Raw genomic sequence first — 26,564 nt, forward strand, 5'->3', positions numbered from 1 at the left:
CCTCCCTCTTCTCTCTTACTTTCTCTCTTCCTCTCCCACAGTCATGGCTCAATTGATTTGAGCACAGCACCCCAGGTACTGAGGATGCCTCCATGGTGCCTCTGCCTCAGGTGCTAAAAATAGCTCGGTTGCAAGCATGGTGCCGGATGGGCAGAGCATTGGCTCTAGGTGGATCCTGGTCAGGGCACATGCGGAGTCTGTCTCTCTATCTCCCCTCCTCTCACTTGGAAAAGAAGAAAAAACAATAGAACAATTCTAACAATGTACTGTAATAAAAGTTGTATCAGTGGGGTAACTCATTTAAGGGAATCCCTTGCTGAATAAAGTCTTCTTATAGGTTCGATGCTTTCTGGCACAATACGCCAAACAGAACACATTTTCTGTCCTTATCTTCCACCCACAAACTTAATGCTTTTTCCATCAGACCTTATCATGCATCGCAGTTGTAACTTTTGCAGTTTGAGGTGTGGGAGCAAAGCTAACACGAATTTCTTTTTTCCTTCTTCACAATTTCACAGATGGAAGATTTGTTCTTACTGTAGATCTTAGTAACCTCAGCATATTTTTTTTTCTTTCCATATTAACTGCAGAACCTTTAACTTTTCACTTACAGGAAGTACTTTAAAATTTATCTTTGGCATATCCAAATTGCCAGCATCACTTGTCTTGGTTTGAGGCCATTATTAAGTAAAGTCAAGGTTACCTGAACACAAGCACTGCAATACTGCAACAGTCGATCTGATAACTGAGATGGCTACTAAGTGTCTAATGAGGGAGGAGCACATACAGTGGATACTTGGACAAAGGGATGATTCACATCCCAAGTGGGATGGAAAGGGATTGTGCAAAATCTAATCACACTACCCAGGATGACATGCAATTTAAAACTTATGAATTGTTTATTTCTGGAATTTTTCATTTAATATTTTCAGACTATGGTCAACCTCCCTAACTAGACAATGGAAAGTAAAACCGTGGATAATATATGTAGTCCAAGCAGAAAAAAACAATTTTTTTTAAGTGAGAGGAGGGAAAATCCAGAGATAATCTCCCGCATGCGCCCTGACCAGGATCTATGTGGCAACCTCCGCCTGAGGCTGATGCACTCAGACCAACCAAGCTATCCTCAGTACCCAGGGCCGACACTTGGAGCAATCAGACACTGGCTGCAAGGGGAAGAGAGGAGGAAAGGAAGGGTGAGAGAGAAAGGAAGAGAAGCAGATGGTCACTTCTCCTATGTTCCCTGACCAGGGATCAAACTCGGGACTTCCACATGTCAGGCCAACATTCTATCCACTGACACAACAGGCCAGGGCCATGGCCAGAAAAGAATAAAATTTTAATGCTGTGATTTTTTTTTATGTTAATAATGTAAATTTTTCCTTTTCAATCCATTTCCAAAGATAGTTTCCACTTTCTGTTTCTCATTCTCTCATGTTTATATTGCCCTGAGCTTATGTGACTATCTTCAGTCTTTTCTTCTTCTATTTCATTATAATTCATAATATGATTGCCCTAAACATTCCAAAACCTATGCTTTTATTGCTGTATGCAAAAACCCACTGTGATTATCTTTGAACCACATACCAGCCACAGTTATTAGTTAGCCATTCTTTACTGCTTCAATACTGTCTCTTGATTCCATTTTCTATCCTAACAGTAGCTAACATTTATTATGTGTGTAATAATACATGACAAATGTCATTTGAAGTTCTTTGCATATATTATCTAGCTAATCCTCACCGCCACTTATAAGAGAGGTTCACCTCTGTCTCTTAACCTTATTTGCAAGATAAGAAGGTGAGGCAAAGAAAGGGCCCTGGCCAACGACACAGTTCAGAATTAATTGTTAGTGTAGGGATGGGACTCATCACCCCAACTGAAAGTTAGAATGATGTTGACCACCTCCCACGATGTTTCTATTGTGATGCTCTCCTATCAGAATCCTGCTTTTCTCTGCCTCTGTTCCTGCACTAAGGTGTTTTTCTCAGCCAAAAAGTCCCTTTCTCTTCTCCTACCAAACTCTAAAATTTTCCCATAGAGCAGATTTTCTGATGCATCTCTTTCCCACCTCACCCCAATGAATTCCCACTGCAATTCCTTTGAAATGAATCAAGTTCTAGTTTGTTTGTTTTTAAAAGGACACCATCTTTTCATTGAGAGTATAAATGCTTTTGAAGCACATTTTTATCTCTTTTTTTTTTTCAGTTACACTCACAGAACCTAGTAAAGTTGTGATTATATAGCAGGCAGTTAAAGTAATTAATGCTACTCAGGAATATGAATTTGGTATTGGTGAACTATTAAGACACTCATTAAATTGATACAGAATCCCTCAGAATTTAAATGCACTTAATTTTCAACTCTTTATGATTCTATAACTGGTTTTGAAATGGGAATGTTTTATTACCTAGCAGCTGTTACTGATTAATTGAAAGCATCATGGTCCAGTGAACCTAGCTCTCTGAAATTCAGAACTGCCTGGGGTTGCTGGATTCAGCATGTACATGAGCTACACACTTTTAGGTAGAACTCTGAGGTGGACGTTGCCGGTAGCTGAAAAATCTAGAAGTGGTCCTTTTGTTCCTGTGTCTGGCCTATTAAACATCTTAACTGAACTAAATCTTCTCACATCCTCTCTCTTCTGCCAAGTGGAAGGACCAGATTAATTTACAGATTAGCATTGAGGATTTTTTTTTTTGCTATATTACTGAGAAGTTAACAAGACGGGGATGGTTCTGATAAACCAGTCATTTCCCTCACTCTTCTCAGGCTTTGTGCTGCTCTAGACTATGGAAGATGAAGACAACTGTATACTGTTCTCTTTTCACTGGGACTTTTCTTTTCTCCTATTTCTTTCTTAAAAACAGGATAATGCTTTATACTTGCTTTACAACCCCATGTATCTAAAACAAAAGACATATGTATATGCAACTCTTTTGCACACAGTCTACACACATCCCATGTCAGGTATATTATACTCCTAGTTTTGCAGTCTGGAAATAGTTCTTCTAGTACAGATTTTCACACATATCACACTCTATTATGTTCACAATAAATGCATGTAGGGAACCGGGGTTGGGTATCTACCTGGTCATTTTGACCACTGTTCAAAAGATGGCAGAGCCCTGGCTTCATTCAATCTCTGTGGGAGTCAACCTAAATCCACTTATTAAGTGTCACATTTTCTAAATGCCAATTTGTGCAGTTGGTTATAGGATAGAGAGGATGAGGCTGCCTTCAACAGAAACCTACACACACCATCAGGAAAACAGTGCCAGACCACTTGGGCCATCTTCATAAAGCAGCTTAATTAAATAGAAGCCGTGACAAATTGTAGTTGGCTCCATTTTCATTTATTCTCTAGATAATAAAATATAAACAAATAAAGAGATAGATAAGTAAAGAAATTTATGTGATAACCAACTACTTCAGAATTTTAACTCCTGCACCAACCTAGTGAATGCAAGGATAGGGCTGGGCTAAGTCTTCACAAGCTCTATGTTTAACAGGAAATCTCTCATGCTTCATGTATAAAACATTTAAGGAACATAGAAAAGCTATTTTTTTTACCCAAAGGCTACATGTTTATGGGTGGGGGTGGTATGTGAGTGAAAACTTGGTCCTAATGATTTCCTTACAAAATTATAAGTGAGGAGATTTTATTCGACCTAACAATAGACCATCCAACATATATTGAGCACCCACTGCATTCTAAGCATATTCTTAGAGGGCTCTGGGTAATATCCAAGCAGTTGACACTTCCTATAAATTATTCTGAGAGTGAAATCATAAACACTTTACAAATGTGCACTTAAATCAATATGACTTCAAGATTTCTAGAATATAAGACCAGGGATATGCTGGTAACATTAACTGAAATGGAAAACAGAAGAGACAATTTTGATTTGCTAGGAGATGAAGGTAGACATTCAATTTTGAACTCAATAAGTCAGAAACGTTAGGGCATCACAAAGGTGGGGTTTAGAACTCAGGAGAAAGATCTGAATACACTTTGGGAATCACTGGAGCAGGTGGAGGTGAATGCAGTGGAAGAAGGTGAGGCTTTCCAGAGAGGATAGATAGAAAGAAAAGAAGATTTGAGCCAGAGCCTGAGATCATGGACCTTAGGCCTTAGCTCTCTAAGGAAACTAGGACCAGGGGTCTGAGAGGTAGGAGAAGGAAACAGTCTCATATTGTTGTAATTTGGTATCTTACTTTTTGCTAAGAGACTACTTAGAATTTTAGGTTAAAAAAAAGATATAAATGAAGTTGAATATAACTACTATACTTACAAATTCTTTGTGTGGCTAGAACAGGCTCTCACCCTCAGTAAACATTCGGTATAGATATTACCAAGCAGCCCTAGCCAGTTGGCTCAGCAGTAGAGCACCAGCCTGCCATGTGGAAGTCCCGGGTTTGATTACTGATGAGGGCACACAGGAGAAGTGACCATCTGCTTCTCCACACTCCCTTCCTCCTTCTCTCTCTCTCTTCTTTTCCCTTAGCTATGGCTAGAATGGTTAAAGCAAGTTGGCCCTGGGGTGCTGAGGATGGCTCCATGGCCTCACCTCAGGCACTAAAATAGCTTGGTTGCAGAGCAATGGAGCAGTGGCCCAGATGGGCAGAGCATCAACCTGTAGGGAACTTGCAGGGTAGATCCCAGTCGGGGCAAATGTGGAAGTCTGTCTGTCTCTCTCCCTGACTCTCACTTAATAAAACAAACAAAAAAGAAAATTAAAAAGCAAATTTCTTTAACTTTTAAAATACAAGAAAGAGAGCTGATCAGGAAAAGAAGAGAAAAACCACCAACTAAAGAATACCAGTCCTTGCCTGTGGCAATTCTCTTGATAGCAAATAAAGAGCTCAATTAGGTAAGAGGAAGAAATAATGCCAAATGGCCATGGAGGCAAATCAACTTGTGGAGTTCATGGTTTAGTTCACTTACTATAAAAAATAAGCTGGAAAAGTAACATGGCTGTTACCACAAATGAAAAATAATTTAAGTTTAAAAAATTAAGTAAGTAGAAACTTTCAGAGTTGATGGGTAAGTTTTGGCCTTGATTCTTGGGAGGTTTCACAAGTGTATGCTTATCTCCAAACTCATTGATTTGTACACAGTAAATACGTACAGCTGTTTGCATGTCAATCAAAACTCAACAGAGTAGTTAAAAAAGAAGAAATCAAGTTGAGAGACAGTACGGTATTGTGAACAAAATTATAGTTTCCAAACTCAGGTGGACTGAAGAGAGTACCTCTAATCAGTTCTTCTAAACTTCAATATCTTCCCCCTTGTAATGGGAAGAATATGGTAATCAGAAGACTCAAGTGACTAAGGTCCTTTATTGCAGCATTGTTCACAGTGGCCAGGACATGGAAACAACCAAAAAGCCCGTCAATAGAAGACTGGATAAAGAAGATGTGGCACATATACACTATGGAATACTACTCAGCCATAAGAAATGATGACATCAGATCATTTACAGCAAAATGGTGGGATCTTGATAACATTATACGAAGTGAAATAAGTAAATCAGAAAAAACCAGGAACTGCATTATTCCATATGTAGGTGGGACATAAAAGTGAGACTAAGAGACATTAATAAGAGTGTGGTGGTTATGGGGGGAGAGGGAGAGGGAAAGGGGGAGGGGGAGGGGCACAAAGAAAACTAGATAGAAGGTGACAGAGGACAATCTGACTTTGGGTGATGGGTATGCAACATAATTGAACGACAAGATAACCTGGACTTGTTATGTTTGAATATATGTATCCTGATTTATTGATGTCACCCCATTAAAAAAATAAAATTATTAAAAAAAAAGTATAAGCAGGGCTGAGTGTGCCTGCAAAGTGTTAGATAACAAAAGAATAATAAAGTCACTCCATTGTCACCTATATTACTTTTACTAAAAACATATAGGATTAACTAGTAAAAACAAACTGTATTTAGGAGTAGTAATTCTAACCAAGCAAATTGTATTCCTGTGTAAATTTTCTCTACATATGACAGTTATTATCTGTCTCTTTAACTCTCCCATTGTCTGTCTGTCTTCTCTCTCTCCTGCTTTTTCTTTTGCTTGATTTAACTTAAAGAAAGTTGAAGTAAAAGTCCTAAAAGAAAATTTAAAGCAAGTTTTCTTATAAGATGGAAAAGAATTGTTGGACGACATTTTTTATTTATGCAATGTATTAAAATGACATATTATACTCTAAAATGTCACCATCTCCCTGAAAGGAACAATAAAACATCAAAAATACTGAATTTATACATACAAAAATGCAACATTTATAAAGTTAAACAAAAATCCTGAATTGCTTCTAAATGACATACTCTACACCTTAGCATGCTGTCCTCTGAAATAGTGTATTTGATTATTTATTCTCAGTAAGCCAATTAAAGTACTTGGGACTAATATTTTGTTTAAAAACTTTATACTAATAAAATAATCATGAAAGTTTTAAATAATTACTTAAATAAAAAGGATTTGTTCTTATGGCAATATTATTATAATCTCTCAATTGTATAAACAGATGCATTTAACTATTTGAATAGCTTAAAAGATAAATGAATACATGACTACCATGACTAAATGTAAGCTTTTCCTGTTCACCATTCTAGGAGAAGTCAAACATATGTTACAGAGATTATAATGCCTCTAAGGAGATGGCTTACATTTTCAATGCAATTTAATTTCTTAAATATCCAAAAAATTAATGCTTTTCCTCTGATATAGTAAAGTATATCAGCATACATGTGGAAGTTTCCAAGGTTGATGAGAAACTCAAAAGCAGTAAAAGATATGATCATTATTTCACATGAGGGTCAGTTTCAAGTATAGAATAAATATACAATTTGTTATGAATTTGTCCTTCACTAAATTCATATATCAAAGGCCTAACCCACAATGTGATGATATTAGGAACTGGGGCTTTAAGTGGTCATCAAGTATATATAAAATCGTAAGGATGGAGCTCCCATACTAATATTAGTATACATATTAGAAGAGAAAGAGAGAACAGAGCTTCCTCTCTCCACCATGCAAGGATACAGTGAGAAGATGGCCATCTTCAAGCTAGAAAAGTGCCTTTTATTTATTAATTTATTTTTAATTTAGTGAGAAGAGGGGAAGCAAAGATAGACTCCCACATGCTCCCCAACTGCGATCCACCTGGCAAGCCCACTAGAGGGCAATGTTCTGCCCATCTTGAGCCCTTGCTCCATTGCAATTGGAGCCATTTTTTAGCACCTGAGGTGGAGGCCATAGAGCCATCCTCAGCACCCAGGGCCACTAGTTCCAATCGAGCCATGGCTGCAGGAAGGGAGGAGAAGAAAGAGAGAAGTGAGAGGGGAGGGGTGGAGAAACAGATGGGTGATTCTCCTGTGTGCTCTGGCCAGGAATCAAACTAGGGACATTCACAAGCCAGGCCAGTGCTCTACCACTGAGCCAATCGGCCATGGGAAAAGTACATTTAAGAACCAAATCTGCTGTCATGTTGATCGTGGGACTGTCAAACCACCAGAACATGAGAAATAAATGTCTATTCTTTAAGCCACCCAGTCTATAGCATTTTCTTAATGTTGCCAGAGCTAAAACCCTTCCTTGGACAAATATTTTAACTTACATTGCAATAATGTACTTAAAATTTTAATAACTGATTAGAAATTCAAACTTGTTTTGTTGAGTTCTAAAGCTCACTCAACTATTTCATCATTAATGTTCATGTTGAACACAATCTTTGCTTCCATTATTAATAAAACTAGGTCTTTCTGAAGACTTTTTTTCTAAAAATCTTAAGAATTTTTTGTGTTATTTTTGTCATGAAGAATAAACAGGAGAGAGTATAAGAAAGAATTTAGTACAGTGATTACAAGAATACAAAGAACATGTATGTGTGCGTGCATGGGTGTATGATTTTCCTTCTGTTGTCCTTATCATTTTGGATACTTTATATTGGTTATTACACCAAACAAAATGTGAAACATTACAGTCCCATTCTCTCTCTTTATTGCCATTCAAAAATCAAACATATAAAAAGCAATTTCTTCAAAAAAACCCAACTCAAAGTTAATCATGATTTCAATGTTTTCCCAATTTTTTTTTATTTTTAGAAATATTATAGTCTTAAGTATATACAATAAGTAATTCTTGGTCTCTGGATTTATTATTTGACTATTTTAATTTATTTTTAGCATTAACTTAAGCATTATCTTGTTCTGTAAATATTTTATACAAGAAATTTTATAACTTTGCAAGTAATTTCTTGTTGTTTCATTACTTTTAAATCAGTATTGGGCTTAAATCTGCCTGTGTTCTAATTTAGATTTGTTCTGATAACTATTGCCTCATTAACTTGGACAAACCACTTCACTCCTTCCCTGACACTGAGCTGAGCAGCAGGATGCAGTGAACCTGACTGACAGTATCCCTCACCCCTCCATGTATTTATACCTTCACAGAGGAGATGGCATTAAATGAAAAGCTATAAGCAGGAAGGGAATGATAAAATGAGAGGTAAGAGTGCTTGGGACCATTCCTTCATGTGTAAAATAAGAGCATTGGATCAGTAGGAACTTTCCTGCTCAGAGATTCTCTGGCACTGTCACTGCATTAAAAAAAATCTCAGAACCTTTGTTCTATTCTAACAAGCCCACATACAACCAATGAAAGAACTATTTTAGTCTTCTTATTGTAGCTATTATTGTATATAATGTGCTGTCAGATATAGAACCACGATCTCTATTTGAAAGCTTTGGGACCACATATGTTACTAAATTTATTATTTTTTCCAGATTAAACAGGTTAGAAATATAAATAGTTCAGAAACAGTTTTACCACTAAATGAATAACAAAAAAATTAATTAAAAAACTGGTTTTTAGAGATCTGACTTTGAAATGTGGCCAATGGATTGAGGGTCTATACTCTTTGCATATCTGTTTTAGAAAATCCATCCATTAGAACTTTGGAAATTAGATTCTAAAAACAAAAACAGAAAAAAAATCATACACAAAAATACACGAAAGATGCTAAGCCTAATAGTCTTGTAAAAAACAACTGAAACTTGGATTGAGTATTCTTAATAAAATTTGAAACTACAAGCCAATCAATTTTAAGGGACAAACCAATTGACTCCGATATCCTGAGATTGGGAGAAACTGACTTTTCAACTCAATCTATTCAAGAATGAGTTAATAATGAATTTTGCAACATAATCTCATATTCAAAGGAAACAATTTCATTTTTTAAAGTTTCATTAATAATTACAGTAAACAATTTTCAAGGAAATCACTTGTATTTAGATAGGTAATTCTTCAAAAAGACATACAACACTTTAACCAAAGTTTTGCATTTTTAATCTTTACTAGGAGACTTGAGAGGTTTAACTCTGTTCATTGAAAAAATAATTTATTCTTGAATATCTCAGTTAAAAGAAAGCTCTTAATATTTAAAAAAAATTTCAACCTTCATCTTCCCACCAAAAAACAAGCCAACAGAAATCATGAAAAACCACATGAGAAAACTTTTTTCTTTATGTTATGTACCTTCTTTGTCATCATGATGAATAACTGCATCTTGTATCATGTCCTCAAGGTTAAAGTGAACTTTATGATTCTTCCCATGCTTCCGTTTTTTCAGCACTCCTTCCTGCTTCTGAAAAGCCTTCTCTCTTTCATAGTAGGCTTTGATTTGTTCACAACGCATGCGTTTCACCAGCCGCTGCCTTTGGCCAAGGGGAAGGGTCTCCAGCAAGCACTGGTCAATTTCCATTTCATGGGATCGGAAAACATTACATAGCTGAAAGCAACCTGAAAGAAATGCAATAGGAAAGTCACTAGGCCCATTATCACAACAAATACAGTAACATTACAGAACATACTTGATTTTAGATTACCCATCCAACAAGTCAGAAACTCATTCATTCTACTTTGTGCTTGACATGCAAATGCCAAGCCCTACTTACAGATTGGGAGAAAAACAGAGTTAATATTTTATTCAAAATGGCATAGTAATAAAACAAATAATGGATATCGATGTGTGATTATGTTTAACATGTAACAATCCATGTTTTCTTATTTCTTTAAAGCTAAACCAAAACCTCAAAAATATTACCACTGAATTAATATCCTTCATCTAACTGAATAATGCTGACTAAATTTTATGTGGTAAATTTTGGCAGAAAGCCATTCTAAATCTTTCAGCACACCCTAATAAAATTGGTTTTGCATAGCCTGATGACTCTGCTAATCTAATGTAATAGAATATATGTAAGCTATAAATTGTTTATATAGAGCATAGGTATGCTACCAATTGTTTCTTTGATACAATAATCATTCTTCACCAATTTATTGCTAAATACATTTCTTAGTAACATTCATTTCTAAGAGACTTAACAACGCTTAAGTATAATGATTGTGCACTGGAATGAAAATTTTTATCTTCGCAATTCAAAATCATGGATAGAATTATTGCTGTTGTATTGTTTGTTTTATTCATATAGTGATTAACAAACTTGAGTCCTTTGTCCTGAAAATGAAAATAACATTTTTCTTTCAAGATGCTATTTCCTACAAACATCACCCAAAACAACTGTAGTAGAATTGAAATAACTACCACTTGGTTAAAATTTTACTATTAGCAGAAAATTAAGGTTAAAGCACTGAAAATTCTAGACTCTGGCTCACAAACACAGGTTCAGATAAGTGTGTATATGTTCTTCTCTTAAGATATTTATGATATAAGTCTCAAGCAAGTACAAGTAACTGTGCGTGCATAAAAATGTGGGTCATCATATGCCGTATCTGGAAATATCATGCAATAAGGGTTCTTTGGAAAGGTGCCTGATTTTTATGAAAGGGCAGCAAGTTGTGATGGCACTATTTCCATTTCTGTTTCACTTGATGTTTTGCAGTGTTATTCTCACAACAACCAGGCATGACCATTCCTATGTTGCAAGCAAAGAAAACTAAGTTGAGAGAGGCTATGACTTCTCTAAGATCAAACAGATGATTTAATGACAGTAATAAATATTCCATAAAGGCTAAAAAGAAAAAAAGACTGATTCTCCACATCCAAGTATTTAATATAATATATAAGGGCAAGGGAGAGAAGTAGAGTTAGAGAATTTTGTTTTGGTTTTCTGTTAGTATTTGACAACATTTTAGAATCGTGTGTTGTCATAAAACTGTTAAGTATTTGTAAGCCTGACCAGGTGAGTGGAGGCACAATGAATAGAGCATGAACCTGAGGACCCAGGTTAAAACTCCAAGGTTGCCAGTTGGCTCACCCAGCTAGAGTGTGGGATCATAGACATGACCCTATGGTCACTGGCTTGAACCCAAGGTCGCTGGCTTGAGCAAGGGGACACTGGCTCAGCTGGAGCCCCGTTGTCAAAGAACAAATGAGAAAGCAATCAATGAACAACTAAGGTGTCACAACAAAGAGTTTATTCTCCTCTCTCATCTCTCTCCCTTCCTGTCTGTTCCTTTCCCTGTCTCTCTCGCTAAAGAAAAAGTATTTATAAGAGTTATGTTAGGAGGAGCAAATAAAATATCCCTTTCCAATGACTTAAACACAAAGAGATAATGGTAGTTCTGAAATAACACATTTATCCATGTATGTTTGTTTGATAAAAGCCATGATCACACTGATTGTGAGAATTTATGAATAATCTACAGAAAATATCTTCTAATTTGAAATCTGTTTAGAAAACTGCACCAAGTTAGATCCATTGACTTGAATTCTCAAGCCACTTTGACTTTCATAATAACTTTCTTGGAATGCCAGCAGGTGCCCAGGGAATCTATGGAATCACTGAAAAACCTAACTAAGTAAAACAAATAACATCACAAGGTCATGTCCTAAGAAGTACTGAGTCCAATGTGGAGGATAATCTAATAAACACAACAGTCCTCTACTTTTTAATTCTTTTGGGGGGGGTCTCAAACAATGTTTAAAATGTGTGCAGTAAAGCTCATGATTCATTGAGAAATCCTCTTAAGCTGTCACAAAGGAGTTTAGAGTAGTTCATAAATTAATCCCCTTATAATTTGAAAATTAGAAACTAAGGGTGTTTAATTCCAAATACAAACACGTACAACATGTAATATTATATAATTCCCATATTTTTATTTTAAATAGTCTAAACTTTTATTTATTTCATATTCTGGAAATATGTTGGGCACTGAAAACATTTTTGTCTAATTATGAGTGGATCAGCTATCCTTGTATATATGCTGTTATCAATCTGTAGGACAATCACTAAATATAACAAAGTTATAGGAAACAGTTTTGAGGCATTCCACTCAAAATTAATTGAACTTCATCCTTGGGACACTAAGATGAAAATGATCTCAACTCATTTTGGGGACTAGCATAAACTTGCTATTACAGGTCAATCTCATTTATAACTTCACATGCAAATAGTTTATAGGAATATGTAGCTAAATGAACCCAAGAGTGTGTAATTTGCTCATGGAGTAAAAGGATGGCTTATTTTAGAACACTTAAAAATATATGTTACTGCTTTAAATTCTGTTTCAAATTTAAAAAGAGAAGGTTTCTGTCCTACCTAAATAAGTATGAAAGTTTTAGTCAACATAGAAAAAAAGAAAAAGTAATAAGGGCCATAAAATGTGGGTAGGAGAAGAAGAAAATTAGTTAACATTGCAAATACTGTTATCTAAATAGAAAAACAACACAGTCTTTGACTCAGCTATTAGAACTGATAGTCAAGAATTTTGCTCAAGACAAGTCAATACATACACAAAAGAATGCTACATTTTTAAACTTAATAATAAATGTGGAGCTTTATTAATATATAGAAAAAAGTTAAAGATATCATTTCACATCATTTGACTGACAAAGATAAAACATTATTATATTGGAAAAACTTTAAGCTGTATCTCTCCCACACTAACTATAAACTTTAGAAACCTTTTGAAATATACTGCAGATAAAAATAAACAAATACTAAATAAATGAGCATGCAATGAAAAAAAAAACAGGAGTAACAAAAACCAACTTTGTAAAAAAACACACCCTCTTATCTTTGGAGGAAATTATGTTTTGCCAATTCACACTTTAATATTTTACAATGGTGGCATTGGTAGAAGAATAGACACTTAGATAAATATAACAGAAGAGAGAACCTAGAATTAGTTCCACAAAAAAACAGCCAACTCATTTGTGACAAAAGGGTAAAAGTAAGTCAATGAGGATAGTCTATTTGACAAATGATGCTGCAGTAGTTGGACATTCACAAGGAAAAAAAAAAAAACAACCTAAACCTCACAGCTTTTACAAGAATGGACCCCAAACGGATCACTGACTTAAATGTAAACCATAAAGCTGTAACAATTTTAGAAGAATGTGGGAAAGTCTTTGAAACAATAGTCTTAGGCTTGAAATCAAAACAAGATTCATAAAAGAAAAACTGATAAACTGGTCTCTGTCAAAACTCAAAACTTAGCTAAGAAAAAGGCCCCACTATAAGGGTAAAAAGAAAAGCTGAGAACTGGAGAAAGTTCTTGGAAACCACATATCTGACAAAAGAATCACATCTAAAATATACAAAGAACGTAAAACTCAACAGAAAAAAGCAAACAACCCAATTAGAAAGTGTAAAAAGGACATGAAGAGACGTTTCACTGGCATATATGGCTGACAAGTAAGGACATAAAAAGATGTTCAACATAACTAGCCGTCAAAGAAATGCAAATTAAAACATGATAATGTATCACTACATGTGTTAGAAGAGCTAAGATAAAAATAAAATCAGTGATAATATCAAATCCTAGTGAGGACATACAGATGCTGGACCTCTTACCGTTGCCAGTGGAAATGTAAAATAGCAGAGCCACTCAAGAAAATACTTTGAAAGTTTCTTTAAATAACTACATTATGTATTAATCTCTCTAGGTGAGATCATGTGGCTCATAAAAAAACACTATGAAACTCATAGACAAATACATAGATGTTTCGCGACATTGGACTTGGCAATGATTTCTTCGATAAGACACCAAAAGCACAGGCATCAGAAACAAAAATAGACAAACTGGACTGACTTAAAACGCATTTGTGCATCAAAGAAGTCAACAGAATAAAAAGGCAACCTATGAAATGGGAGAAAGTATTTGTATACCATATATTTAATAAAAGGTTAATATACAAATATATAAAGAATGTTACAACTCAATTAAAATACCAAATGACCAAACTTAAAAACTGAAAAGGACTTGAATACATGTTTCTCTAAATATGATTACAAGTGCACAATAAATATATAAAAATATGTTCAAAATCAGTAATCATTAGTAAAATGCAAAACCACAATAAGCTATCACCTCACACCCATTAGAACGGCTACTAAAAAAAACCTCAGAAAATAAGAAGTGTTGGGAATCCCTTTGCACTGTTGGCAGGATTGTAAAATGGTGCAATCACTATAGAAAACAGTGTGAAGTATCCTCAAAAATTAAAATAGAACTACCATAGGATCCAGCAATCCTACTCTGTGTTTATATCTGAAAGAACTGAAAACAGTTTCCCCAAGAGATGTCTTCCCACCTATGTTCACTGCAGTGTAGTTCACAGTGGCCAAGAGGTGGAGGCAAACTAAATGACACTGATGGATTACTGGTTGAGCAAAAGGTTGTATATACATACAATTAATTATTATTTGCACTTAAAAAAGGATAATAGGCCTGACCTGTGGTGGCGCAGTGGATAAAGCGTCGACCTGGAATGCTGAGGTCGCCGGTTCGAAACCCTGGGCTTGCCTGGTCAAGGCACATATGGGAGTTGATGCTTCCTGCTCCTCCCCCTGTTCTATCTCTTTCCTCTCTTTCTAATAAAAATGAATAAATAAACTCTAAAAAAGTAAATAAATAAAAAAATTTAAAAAAATATATTAAAAAAAAAGATAATATACTATCACATGATATAACATGGATGGACACTGAGGGCATGCTAAATGAAATAAACTAGTAACAACAAGACGAATACTGTATGAATCCACTTATATGAGGTGTCTAAAGTAGACAAATTCAAAGAAACAATTAACAATTTAGATAATGGTTTCCAAGGCCTGGAGAGAGGGAAAAGTTAAGAGCTGCTGCCTAATGAGTACAGATATATCAGATTTTTCTTTCTTTCTTTCTTTTTTTTTTTTTTTTGTGACACAGAGAGAGGGACAAATGGGAACAGACAGGCAGGAAGGGAGAGAGAGGAGAAGCATCAATTCTTCATTGTGGCACCTTAGTTGTTCATTAATTGTTTTCTCATATGTGCCTTGCCAGGGGGCTCCAGCTGAGCAAGTGACTCCTTCCAGCAACCTTGTGCTCAAGTTGGTGAGCCTTTTTTCTTTTCTTTCTCTCTCTCTCTCTCTCTCCCTTTCTTTCTTTCTTTCTTTCTTTCTTTCTTTCTTTCTTTCTTTCTTTCTTTCTTTCTCTTTTTTACAGAGATAGAGAGTCAGAGAGAGGGATAGATAGGGACAGGAACGGAAAGAGATGAGAGGCATCAATCATCAGTTTTTCGTTGCAACACCTTAGTTGTTCATTGATTGCTTTCTCATATGTGCCTTGACCGTGGGGCTACAGCAGACCGAGTAACTCCTTGCTTGATTGAGCCAGTGACCTTGGGTCCAAGCTGGCGAGCTTTGCTCAAACCAGATGAGCCTGCCCTCAACCTGGCGACCTCGGGGTCTCGAACCTGGGTCTTCGGCATCCCAATCCGACACTCTATCCACTGTGCCACCGCCTGGTCAGGCTCAAGCTGGTGAGCCTTGATCAAACTAGATGAGCCCACACTCGAGCTGGTGACCTTGGCTTTTTGAACCTGGGTCCTCCACATCCCAGTCTGACACTCTATCCATTGCACTACCACCTGGTCAGGCCAGATAGATCAGATTTTAAAGTTAAGAAAAGTTCTGGAGCTATATGTCACAACAGTGTGGATATATTTAACATTATTGAACTGTACATTTAAAAATAATTAAGCTAGTAAATGTCATTTTTTAACCACAATAAAAAAGTTGTGTGTGTGTGTGTGTGTGTGTGTGTGTGTGTGTTGGGGGAAAATAAGACAAGGGATTACATCCCAGGGATTTCTGAAAGATACATAACAGCCCTGGCTGGTTTTGCAATGGTTAGAGCATCATCTTGGGGAGCCAAGGTTTTCAGCTAGATCCAGGCATCACCGGCCCGATCCCAAATGAAAAGCAATCAATAGGTACACAACTAAGTGGAACAACAAGTTGATGCCTCTCTCTATCTCCCTCCCCCCCCACTCTTTCCCTCTCTTCATCACTCTCTCAAGAAGAAAAGACACATACATTGTTTAAGTTTTTAATGAAAAATGTATTTTCAAACATGTTGCTTATCCTACTTTATAAAAATGTTTGCTGTGAACTCTTGAAATGCTAGAAGTGGCTGTCCAGGAAGGAAATTAAAATGCTTACACTCAGATGTTGCACACATACACACACTCTTAGATCTGCATACCCAACAATTCTCCTAGCAGAAGTTTTATTCTTAGAATCCATTGTTATAACATGCTTCCAGAATTATTTTTTACTGCATATACAATGAATATGAAACAAAGGAAGAATGAGGATTTTCAAAGAAAAGAGTATAATCAATTTCAACATACTCCCCCAGAGTCTTAGAAAAACCTTAAGTATTAAAGTCTTTAAAAATTGCTAGATTTTAGCATTCTTGTAATCAAGCTGCAGGTCCATTTGCTCTCATAGAGCAAAAAAAAAATAGTACAAAGAAATTACATTTGGAAAAGATATAGAAATTATGCCCTAAAATATCTCAGGATTTAAGTTCAAAATGCCTGTTTCCTGTGATCCTGCTTTGAAATGTTTCTCTGAAAGAGAAATAAAAACTTAAATTCTTCTCAGGAAAATCAACAATATTTTCCATCTCACTACTGTCTTTAACTTTTTAAATTTATGTATCATGTGACCATTTCTTAGGTTTCCAACTATTAGGACATACTTTTCTAATAAGAAAATGTGAAAAATGTTTTATTTTTTTAATTAAAATGGAAAGAAAATACAAATGACACAATAATTATGACATACTTTGAAGTAGATTTGGTACCTATCAATCTATATGTTTCCACATTTGCTCTTTCTCTTACAATATTTATTTAATAATGAGTGATTTGATTATGATAAGTAGGTTTTCGGTGGCTATAGATTCACAGTATAATTCTTTTCAGGATTTCAGAGTAACAATAAAACAGAAGATTGTTAACTGAAGGTGATGTTCCTGATTCAATACCCAAGCGGACCTAGATGTCTAACCAAATTTATTGATTGGAAGGATGGTACCATGTCATGCTGTCCCTGTGTCACAGATGGTCCCAAAATCATGCCCATGAGAAAATGGTGAACACAATAATTTACCTTGATACAACGAGGATTGAACAACCAGGATCCTTTTCAGAGACAACCCAACTACATTCAGGATCTGCAGAGCCCGGTGATTCGGAGCCCCAATTCTGGGTATCAATTAGCTATTATTTTATCATTTATAGACTCAATGAGAACTTCTCTGGGGAAGTCCAGCCCCTTTGAGATTGGAACTGCCTGCTGATGACATACCATATTGCTGAAATCAAACCCTGTCTTTGTATGATTGTTCCTGCCTTTCAAAACACTATGCTGTCACTACTGGGTGTTTCCAAGCTTCAGAACCCCAACTGCTGCTCTGTCCCTTCCAAAAGAGGGCAATATTATGAAATTAAAACAGTCTCAGACAAGCTTAAATTCCTAGGTAGCTCAAGAGAGAAGCTCTCTTCTGGTTCAGACTCAATAAAATAAAGCTGGATCCTCTACCTCAATATACATTTTGCGATCCTCGAACTTCAAATCATCTTCTGCTCTGAATCCAAATCTACCTGTCATCCTTAGTCATCAGCTTCAATTCTGGTTAAAAGAGACTCAGTTCACTCTATTCCTTCTAATATTTTTAATAAAGTAATTCCCTAGTGTTCAGATTGTCTGATAATAGGATACCTTCCAGTTTTAACACACTGGTTCCCTCCTAAGGAAACAGAAGCCCTGACTGGCTTCATGACCTCACTAGTCAGTCAAACAGCTTCCTAGGTGACTTTAGTCTAAGCTTTGCAGCAATATTGTGAAGCAAATATTATGTATTTCAAGTACAAACCAATGAGCACATGCTTTGCCTTCACATTTCCTCTTTAAATATCTTTTATTTTATAATTCAAAAGCATGCGTGTATGTGTCCATTCAACTCTAATTTCATGGCTGTAAATAATTTTTTAATTTCATCTTTTTTTAGGTCTTGCAAATTTTATACAAAATGTTACTTTGATATAAAACATTTGATGTTTAACATTATTTCGATATAAAATATTTTCAGTCCTGAAATAGGTTGAGACAAAATAGAATTTCACATTTAATACTTAATTTTGATTTTATAAAGTCTGTTTTATTTCACTTTTCTCTGTAAAGGAAAAAAGTTAGGGAAAAATCAGATGATAAAGTTTCTATTATTCTTTCTAGATTAAGAAGGATTCTAGATTATAATTTGTATTTTTAAATTATTTTAATTGTGCCTAGGCTGATTGTCTCACTGGTAGACCATTGGCCCAGTGTGTGGAAGTCCCAGGTTCGATACCAGTCAGGGGAAAAAGGAGAAATGCCCATCCAGTTCTCTCTACCCTTCCCTCTTCCACTTCTTTATCTCTCTTTCCTCTGATCCTGCAGCCGTGGTTGAAATGGTTTGAGCAATTTTGCCCTGGGTGCTGGGGATTGCTCCATAGCCTTGCCTCAGGTCTGAAATAGCTTGGCTTATAAGCAACAAAGCAATGGCCCCATATGAACATAGCAACACCTGGTAGAGGGTTTGCCAAGTAGATCCGGTTCGGGGTACATGCAGGAGTCTGTCTCTCTGACTCTCACTTAACTAAAAAATATTTTAATTGCTCCTAATATCAATTTTTAAAACACAATTTCACCTGACTTGTGGTGGCACAGTGGATAAGGATAAAGTGTCGACCTGGAACACTGAGGTCGCTGGTTCAAAACCCTGGGCTTGCCTGGTCAAGGCACATTTGGGAGTTGATGCTTCCTGTTCCTTCCTCCCTTTTCTCTCTCTCTCACCTCTCTAAAAATGAATAAATAAAATCTTTTGTAAAAAGACACAATTTCAGATGAAAGAAACTCTTCAAAGTCAATTTAAAACCCAGTATCAAATGGTATAATTCACAGAGAAACAGCCCTATGTTCTATAATACATAAGGACCCTCCGTAACTCAAGGTTCAATTATTGTATTCAACACCCTTGGCTTTAGTCTCACACCACTCCACCTTGCTGGGCAGACTTTTTTAAACTGCATTTGTCTTAATACTAACTCAGAATAATGGTATAGCAAATAAAACTAGTCATAATCTATGAGCTCATCATCAGTGAGCTCTACCTTGCCCACTGAAGATATGACTAATTAGTGCCCCAAACAAACAAACCAGCCTTTTAAATACCTTCAATTTCCATTCCTGTCTCCCTAGTACTCCATTTTATGGAATCTGAAACTATCATTAACTACCCACAGTGGCCCATTATTTCTTCTAAGAGAAACGTCCTTCTAGAAATCACCACTCCTCTCTCACTTCAGGTGGTTCTAGTGGGGTTATTAAATGATTGCCCAACTCAGCTTCCCACAGAATTAGAAATGTGGCTTAGGTTGAGCTCACTATAATGGCCACACTGTGATAGGAAGTGTTGGGTTCTGCTGTCATTACTGGCCCTATCAATTCCATCAGATATTCTGAGCTTCTCAATCTATCATCAACCTTGAAATTCCATTGTGTTGGCTTGTCTTATCTTTTGTAACTCGGTATGTTTGCTCTAGAGCAGTGGTAGTCAACCTGGTCCCTACTGCCTACTAGTGGGCGTTCCAGCTTTCATGGTGGGCAGTAGCAGAGCAACCAAAATATAAATAGAAAGATAGATTTGACTATAGTAAGTTGTTTTATAAAGATTTATTCTGGCCTGACCAGGCGGTGGCGCAGTGGATAGAGCAACTGACTGGGATTACGAGGACCCAGGTTTGAGACCCCAAGGTAGCCAGCTTGAGCACAGGCTCATCTGGTTTGAGCAAAGCTCACCAACTTGGACCCAAGGTCGCTGGGTCGAGCAAGGGGTTATTCAGTCTGCTGTAGTCCCACGGTCAAGGCACATATGAGAAAGCACAATGAACAACTAAGGTGCTGCAACAAAAAACTAATGATTGATGCTTCTCATCTCTCTCTGTTCCTGTCTGTCTATCCCTATCTACTATCCCTCTCTCTATCTCTCTCTCTCTCTGTTAAAAAAAAAAAGAGTAGTAATGGCAGTTATTTATGTGAACTCATTACTATTGATGACTCACTCATTTATTAAATATTATTATAAGTATATGACTGATGTTATTAATGTTACTTTAGTTTTTTTTTATAATTTTATTTTTTTAATGGGGTGACATCAATAAATCAGGATACATATATTCAAAGATAACAAGTCCAGGTTATCTTGTCGTTCAATTATGTTGCATACCCACCACCCAAAGTCAGATTGTCCTCTGTCACCTTCTATCTTGTTTTCTTTGTGCCCCTCCCCACCCCCTTTCCCTCTCTCATTCCCCCCTCCCCCCCGTAACCACCACACTCTTATCAATGTCTCTTAGTTTCACTATTATACGTCCCACCTACATATGGAATAATACAGTTCCTGGTTTTTTCTGATTTACTTATTTCGCTTCGTATCATGTTATCAAGGTCCCACCATTTTGCTGTAAATGTTCCAATGTCATCATTTCTTATGGCTGAGTAGTATTCCATAGTGTATATGTGCCACATCTTCTTTATCCAGTCATCTATTGATGGGCTTTTTGGTTGTTTCCATGTCCTGGCCACTGTGAACAATGCTGCAATAAACATGGGGCTGCATGTGTCTTTACGTATCAATGTTTCTGAGTTTTTGGGATATATACCCAGTAGAGGGATTGCTGGGTCATAAGGTAGTTCTATTTTCAGTTTTTTGAGGAACCACCATACTTTCTTCCATAATGGTTGTACTACTTTACATTCCCACCAACAGTGTATGAGGGTTCCTTTTTCTCCACAGCCTCTCCATAATGTTACTTTAGTTTTAACACCAAACCATGTTGTTGTATAATCAGCTTTTCTGTCTCTGAAAGTCTAGAACCCAGCCTAGATCTGGCAAATGTAAGCCAGTAAACCCTAACCACAGGAGAGGGATTATAAAGACCCAGGGATGGCCACCACCTCTGCTCATGCCCCCATTTCAGATGTCTCTACCTTTGATGATCTGGGGGAACAAGGATAAGGCACAAAAACATCTGGAACTGTACCCACCACAGTAAGGAAGTTCTACATTTTCAAACTGATAAAAAAAAAACACCATTGGTATTACTCTATGTATAGTCTTGAACTGAAATTGCTACTATTAATTCATTAAAAAGTATTAATCAAATATTCTAAAAGTATTTTTACAACACTGGACTTAAGTAGATTTTTAAACTAGATCTGATTTAACATTTCTAGACTTCTCATGTGTGTGAGTTTCACATGCAGATTTCTTTTTCTGTGACATAATGGACACTTATTATTAAGAATTATTTTAAATTTTTCACTTATGCTTACATCAACTGATGAAGACTGAATTAGAACAAGGTACAAAAAGAAAATAAAGATATTAAAGGTGATATACTTTAAAGACTGTTGTTTATAAATAGAAGCCTGAGTTTCCTTAAGAATTTTTTAAAGCCAATTAAATTGTAAACAGACAATGAGCTTTCCATTAAAAATTATACCACTGCTATTTAAAGAGAAAAGCCTTCTCATTGTGTTAATATAATAAAACAAGGATAAATTTTATTTTTTCAGCACATAGCTTAAAATTAGATAGATGATAGATAGATAGATAGATAGATAGATAGATAGATAGATAGATAGATAGATAGATGATAGATGATAGATAATAAATAATAGCTGGCTGGCTGGCATGCTGGCTGGCTGGCTGGATGGATGGACAGATGGATGAACATAATAAAAGCTCCAATCATTTGAGACCAGGTATCTGAAAAAGAGTGAGTAGAGAAGCTACAAGAACCCTAAAGATGAGAACCAGGAGAAGTAAAACACATGCACTGAGTGGAAGTCTTCCTGAGCTATCACTGCTGAACTATGCAGACATGGAATCCAGAAGCCTATTCTGTTAGCAGACTGAGCTCAGGATATGCCCTCAAGCTAGACCTGAGGGCACAAAAGTCAAGGCTTGACTCTGATTAATGGATCTGGGGTCTAGAGGGCTCAGAAAAAATAGAGTTGAGCAATAATCCTCTGACTGACATCGTCTAATTGAGATTTTATACAATAAAACCATCTACTGAGTGGCTCAATCCTGTGGCTCAATAACTAAAGCTCAGTGGCTTGGTTACCATATTTCTACGACTTCTGCTTTCCAGTCAGATTCTCCCTGACAGGACAGGAAATTCAATATGTAAAGATGCAAAAAAAAAAAAAATCTGCCTGTGAATATTTATAGAGGCTTTACTCAGAATAGTCATAGACTAGAAACAACAAAAATAACTACAAAGTAGCAAATGTATAAACAGACTGTAATATGTCCATATAGCAGGATATTACTCAAGCACTAAAGAGAATAAACCTAATGGTATGTGTCAACATGGATAATCTCAGGTGAATTACACTAAAGGACAGAAGCTAGTTTCTTCAAATCACTTAGCACATACTTATTATATACTCAACAATTGCATTCCTGGCATTCATAGCAGAGATATAAAAAGCATATTTCCATACAATAATCAGAGATTTTTTATGGCAAATTTCTCCCTCCCTCCCTCCCTCTTTCTTTCTTTCTTTCTTTCTTTCTTTCTTTCTTTCTTTCTTTCTTTCTTTCTTTCTTTCTTTCTTTCTTTCTATTTATTGGGCCAGGCAGGCACAGACAGAAATGGAGAGAGATGAGAAGCATCAACTCATAGTTGCAGCACCTTAGTTGTTCATTGATTCCTCTCTCATATGTGCCTTGACTGGCTCCACGCAAGCCAGTGATCTTGGGCTCAAGCCAGTGACCTTGGGCTTCAAGCCAGCAACCTTTGGGCTCAAGACCAAGACCATGGGGTCATGTCTATGATCCCATGCTCAAGCTAGCAACCCTGTGCTCAAGCTGGTAAGCCCAGGCTCAAGCTGGCAACCTCGGGTTTTGAACCTGGGTCATCTGTGTCCCAGTTCAACGTTGTATCTACTGTACCACCACCTGGTCAGGTGAAATAAAGAGTCTTACAAATAAATTCCAGCACTTGTCATGTGTTATAAACCAGAGGAGTAAGAGAAAAATAATACCCAATATTACCAGGTGTCTGGTGTAAATGAAAAATAGCACAGTAACTCCATTCTAACCCAACTTCTCAATCTGCATCACACATCACAGATTTTCAAGAGTTTTCACATATTGTCACTGGACTTCAAATGTTAGGATTCTAGCAAGAAAGATGCCACTTTCATGGCTATATGCTCAGTACCAAGGACAGCACCTGCACCCATTCTCTATCCAGCTGTGGCTCTGTTAGTTTTGACAACAGATGGATGAAATCATGATAAAGGGAGGAAGGGTAGGGAGAATTATTAATAGACTGATTGACTGTCACAGGCATCAATGGAGAGATAACATTATCAGCTACCTTTTTAAATGAGGAAACAAGTAGCAAGCCCTAGAGAAGTTAGGTGATACACCAAAGATAAAAAAATAAAACAAAACAAAACAAAAAACTAGAAAGTAGCTGAGACACCCTAAGATTAGCCCTAGGGGTCGCATATGTAATAGTTGAGGCTCCCCAAAATGTTGGGGAGAATGTGTGCTGCCTCCATCACCCGCACTGGCTACATTTGTAATCAGAGTCCACACCAGCAGAGAACACCACGCCATACTCAGCTTGGCATATCTTAAACTGATTCTGCTGGTACATCAGAGATGATGTTCTTTCTGGATCGCTGGTGAGATGAAAGAGAAAGATTCCGGTTTGTCTAGGATCTCATGAGAATAGAAAGGATAAAACAACATGTGGCCCTGCACTGATCTAGTCATGGTTAAGTTGTTCAGAGTAAAGAATAATGAACTAGAAATTTAAGAAACAATTCAACCTTTGATGGTTTTCTCCTTTCAATGATACTTCACAGAATTGACTTTATGTACTTAAATTATGAGGCACCAAGGGGCATATCCTTTATCAATCTCATATTTCTTGTCAGCCCACTAGGGTGAGTATCTTCTTCCTTTTCTACTAACAGCCAGAATGAGAAGAACATTCCATTGATTTCCACAAAACCATTTATTAATTTGAATCTGTCTCTCCTGTCACTCCTCATTTTTAGGTAATAAATTATTCAAGCCTCTTTCATCTTTCCATATTCAGAAGACCCTGAAGCTCTGCCTTTTAGTTATTCTTTCCTCAACTACTTCTTATGAACCAAAGACTTTTATAAGCTGAACTAACCAAATAGGAGGCAGTACTTAGAATGCACCAATAATTAATGAAATGCCATAATTTTCATTTTCTGTTTTATTATCTGGCTTTAAAGTGTAGAGGAACTTCCAATTAGTGTTTTTAACCACAGCTATCTGTGGAAATGACATATTTACTGAACTCCCCACAAAGACCTCTAAATAGATTTTTGAAGCCATAATTCAATTTAAAACTCAACAGTTTACGAATCATTGAAATGGACTTAGCAGCAGTATGATGCAGTCTCCTTATAAAGGAAAACTTACTTCAACTGTGGCTTGGAACAGAAGTTTTCAAAGCATGATACAAAAAGGTACTTTTTATATAACAATCATGATTCTTAAAACATTATTTTATAGGTACTATTCTACCATGAATTTATGTATAAAAATTGTTAAATACCAATGTTTCTTTTATATCAAGACTTTCTAAAATTGCATTGTCATCATTAGTATCATTGTTGTCACATTTTAATTTCTCAAAAAAATTGAAAATGTCAAAGATTTTTAAAAAATGTCCCAAAATATAGCCTTTAATAGAGGTGAGTGTGAAGGGATAAATGGAATTGAGTTTTCAAAGAGGAGAAAGTAGATACAGTAATTTAAAAACTATGCAAGTATTTACTATATATCTTAAAGTATTTTTTTATAACCATATCTCTGTCCACCCAATGATTTTTATTTCCTTTTCCTTTCAGAAGCCAAAGCTTGTAAGTGCTCTGTACTCACGATTCTCCTCCAATGATAAGTTTAAGTCACTTCAGTTTGAATTCCATTTCCAACTCTTGTTGGCACTGCTTGATGTCCTCCTCAATTAAGAACTTGTTGTCCATTGTCCCAGTGAATCCTCCTCAAACATGTACCTAATCTTATCACATCATGCCAGGCTGTTTAGTAGACCCTGCCTCTTGGCACTGATACTTCTGTTCTTGACTAAATGCCACTTAATCCCTTCATAAACTACTCTTTATCTGTTTTTCAGAAGTTTCCAATTTGAGTAATCTATTTTTTGCTGTCTATTTCATAATACGGCTTAAATAAAACTAATATGCTAGTGACCCCAGATCCATTTTATTTTATTTATTATTATTTTTTTTTGTAATTTTTCTGAAGTTGGAAACGGGAGGCAGTCAGACAGACTCCCACATGCGCCTGACCGGAATCCACTCGGCATGCCCACCAGGGGGGGGGCAATGCTCTGCCCATCTGGGGCGTTGCTCTGTTGCAACTAGAGCCATTCTAGTGCCTGAGGCAGAGGCCATAGAGCCATCCTCAGCGCCCAGGCAAACTTTGCTCCAATGGAGCCTTAGCTGCGGGAGGGGAAGGGAGAGACAGAGAGGAAGGAGAGGGAGAGGGGTGAAGAAGCAGATCGGTGCTTCTCCTGAGTGCCCTGGCCGGGAATCAAACCCGGGACTCCTGCACGCTAGGCCAATGTTCTACCACTGAACCAATTGGCCAGGGTCAGATCCATTTTAAATAAACTTCTCCCACCTGAGCGTTAGACTTGTAAACACAACTACATGCTGGGCAGCTCTCCTTAGATATCATGGAACTCAGTAGATCCAAGGCTGCCCATCCTCTTCTGGTTCACATCTGAAGCTTAATGGTAATGCCATAAACACAGCTGCTCAAGAAAAAAATCTGAGTGCCAGTCTTTCATCCTACTTAACTCCTAAATTCATCCTAAAGGCTAAGAAGACTATACTTTCAAGGATCATTTCTATAGTTTGTTACTAAAGGCTAAGATTCCTGGTATTCAAGTCTCCTTCATATTGACCCACTTTTATGTACTCTCGGGTAACTCACCAGTACCAACTCCCCTCCACCTGGTGTGGACTGTCACACAAGTCACCCAGCTGACCTCCCACACTTCACTGCTGCTCCCCTTCACTTGTTCTTCATAACCAATCTCACAAATGCAAGTCTTTGCTGTCCATTTTTATAGTTAAATGCTTTTAATGGATTTGATTTCTCTGAGGAAATGTCTAAACATAGTGACATGA

General features: G+C 36.6%; 1 protein-coding gene and 1 pseudogene across 2 annotated transcripts in view; one reads left to right on the forward strand and one right to left on the reverse strand.

Moving 5' to 3' along the window:
• The window catches only part of MYO16 (myosin XVI), a 596,349-nt gene that overhangs the window by 442,495 nt on the left and 127,290 nt on the right, over window positions 1-26,564 (reverse strand). For both annotated transcript variants that reach the window (XM_066236132.1, XM_066236131.1), the window contains exon 2: window positions 9,544-9,807. In XM_066236132.1, the coding sequence (XP_066092229.1) occupies window positions 9,544-9,769 (226 nt within the window). In that variant the 5' untranslated portion in view covers window positions 9,770-9,807. The remainder of the gene's footprint in view (window positions 1-9,543; window positions 9,808-26,564) is intronic.
• Window positions 26,257-26,333, forward strand: LOC136309695 (small nucleolar RNA U3; annotated as a pseudogene).

The sequence above is a fragment of the Saccopteryx bilineata genome, chromosome 6 (genome assembly GCF_036850765.1).
Source record: "Saccopteryx bilineata isolate mSacBil1 chromosome 6, mSacBil1_pri_phased_curated, whole genome shotgun sequence".
Lineage (NCBI taxonomy): Eukaryota > Metazoa > Chordata > Mammalia > Chiroptera > Emballonuridae > Saccopteryx > Saccopteryx bilineata.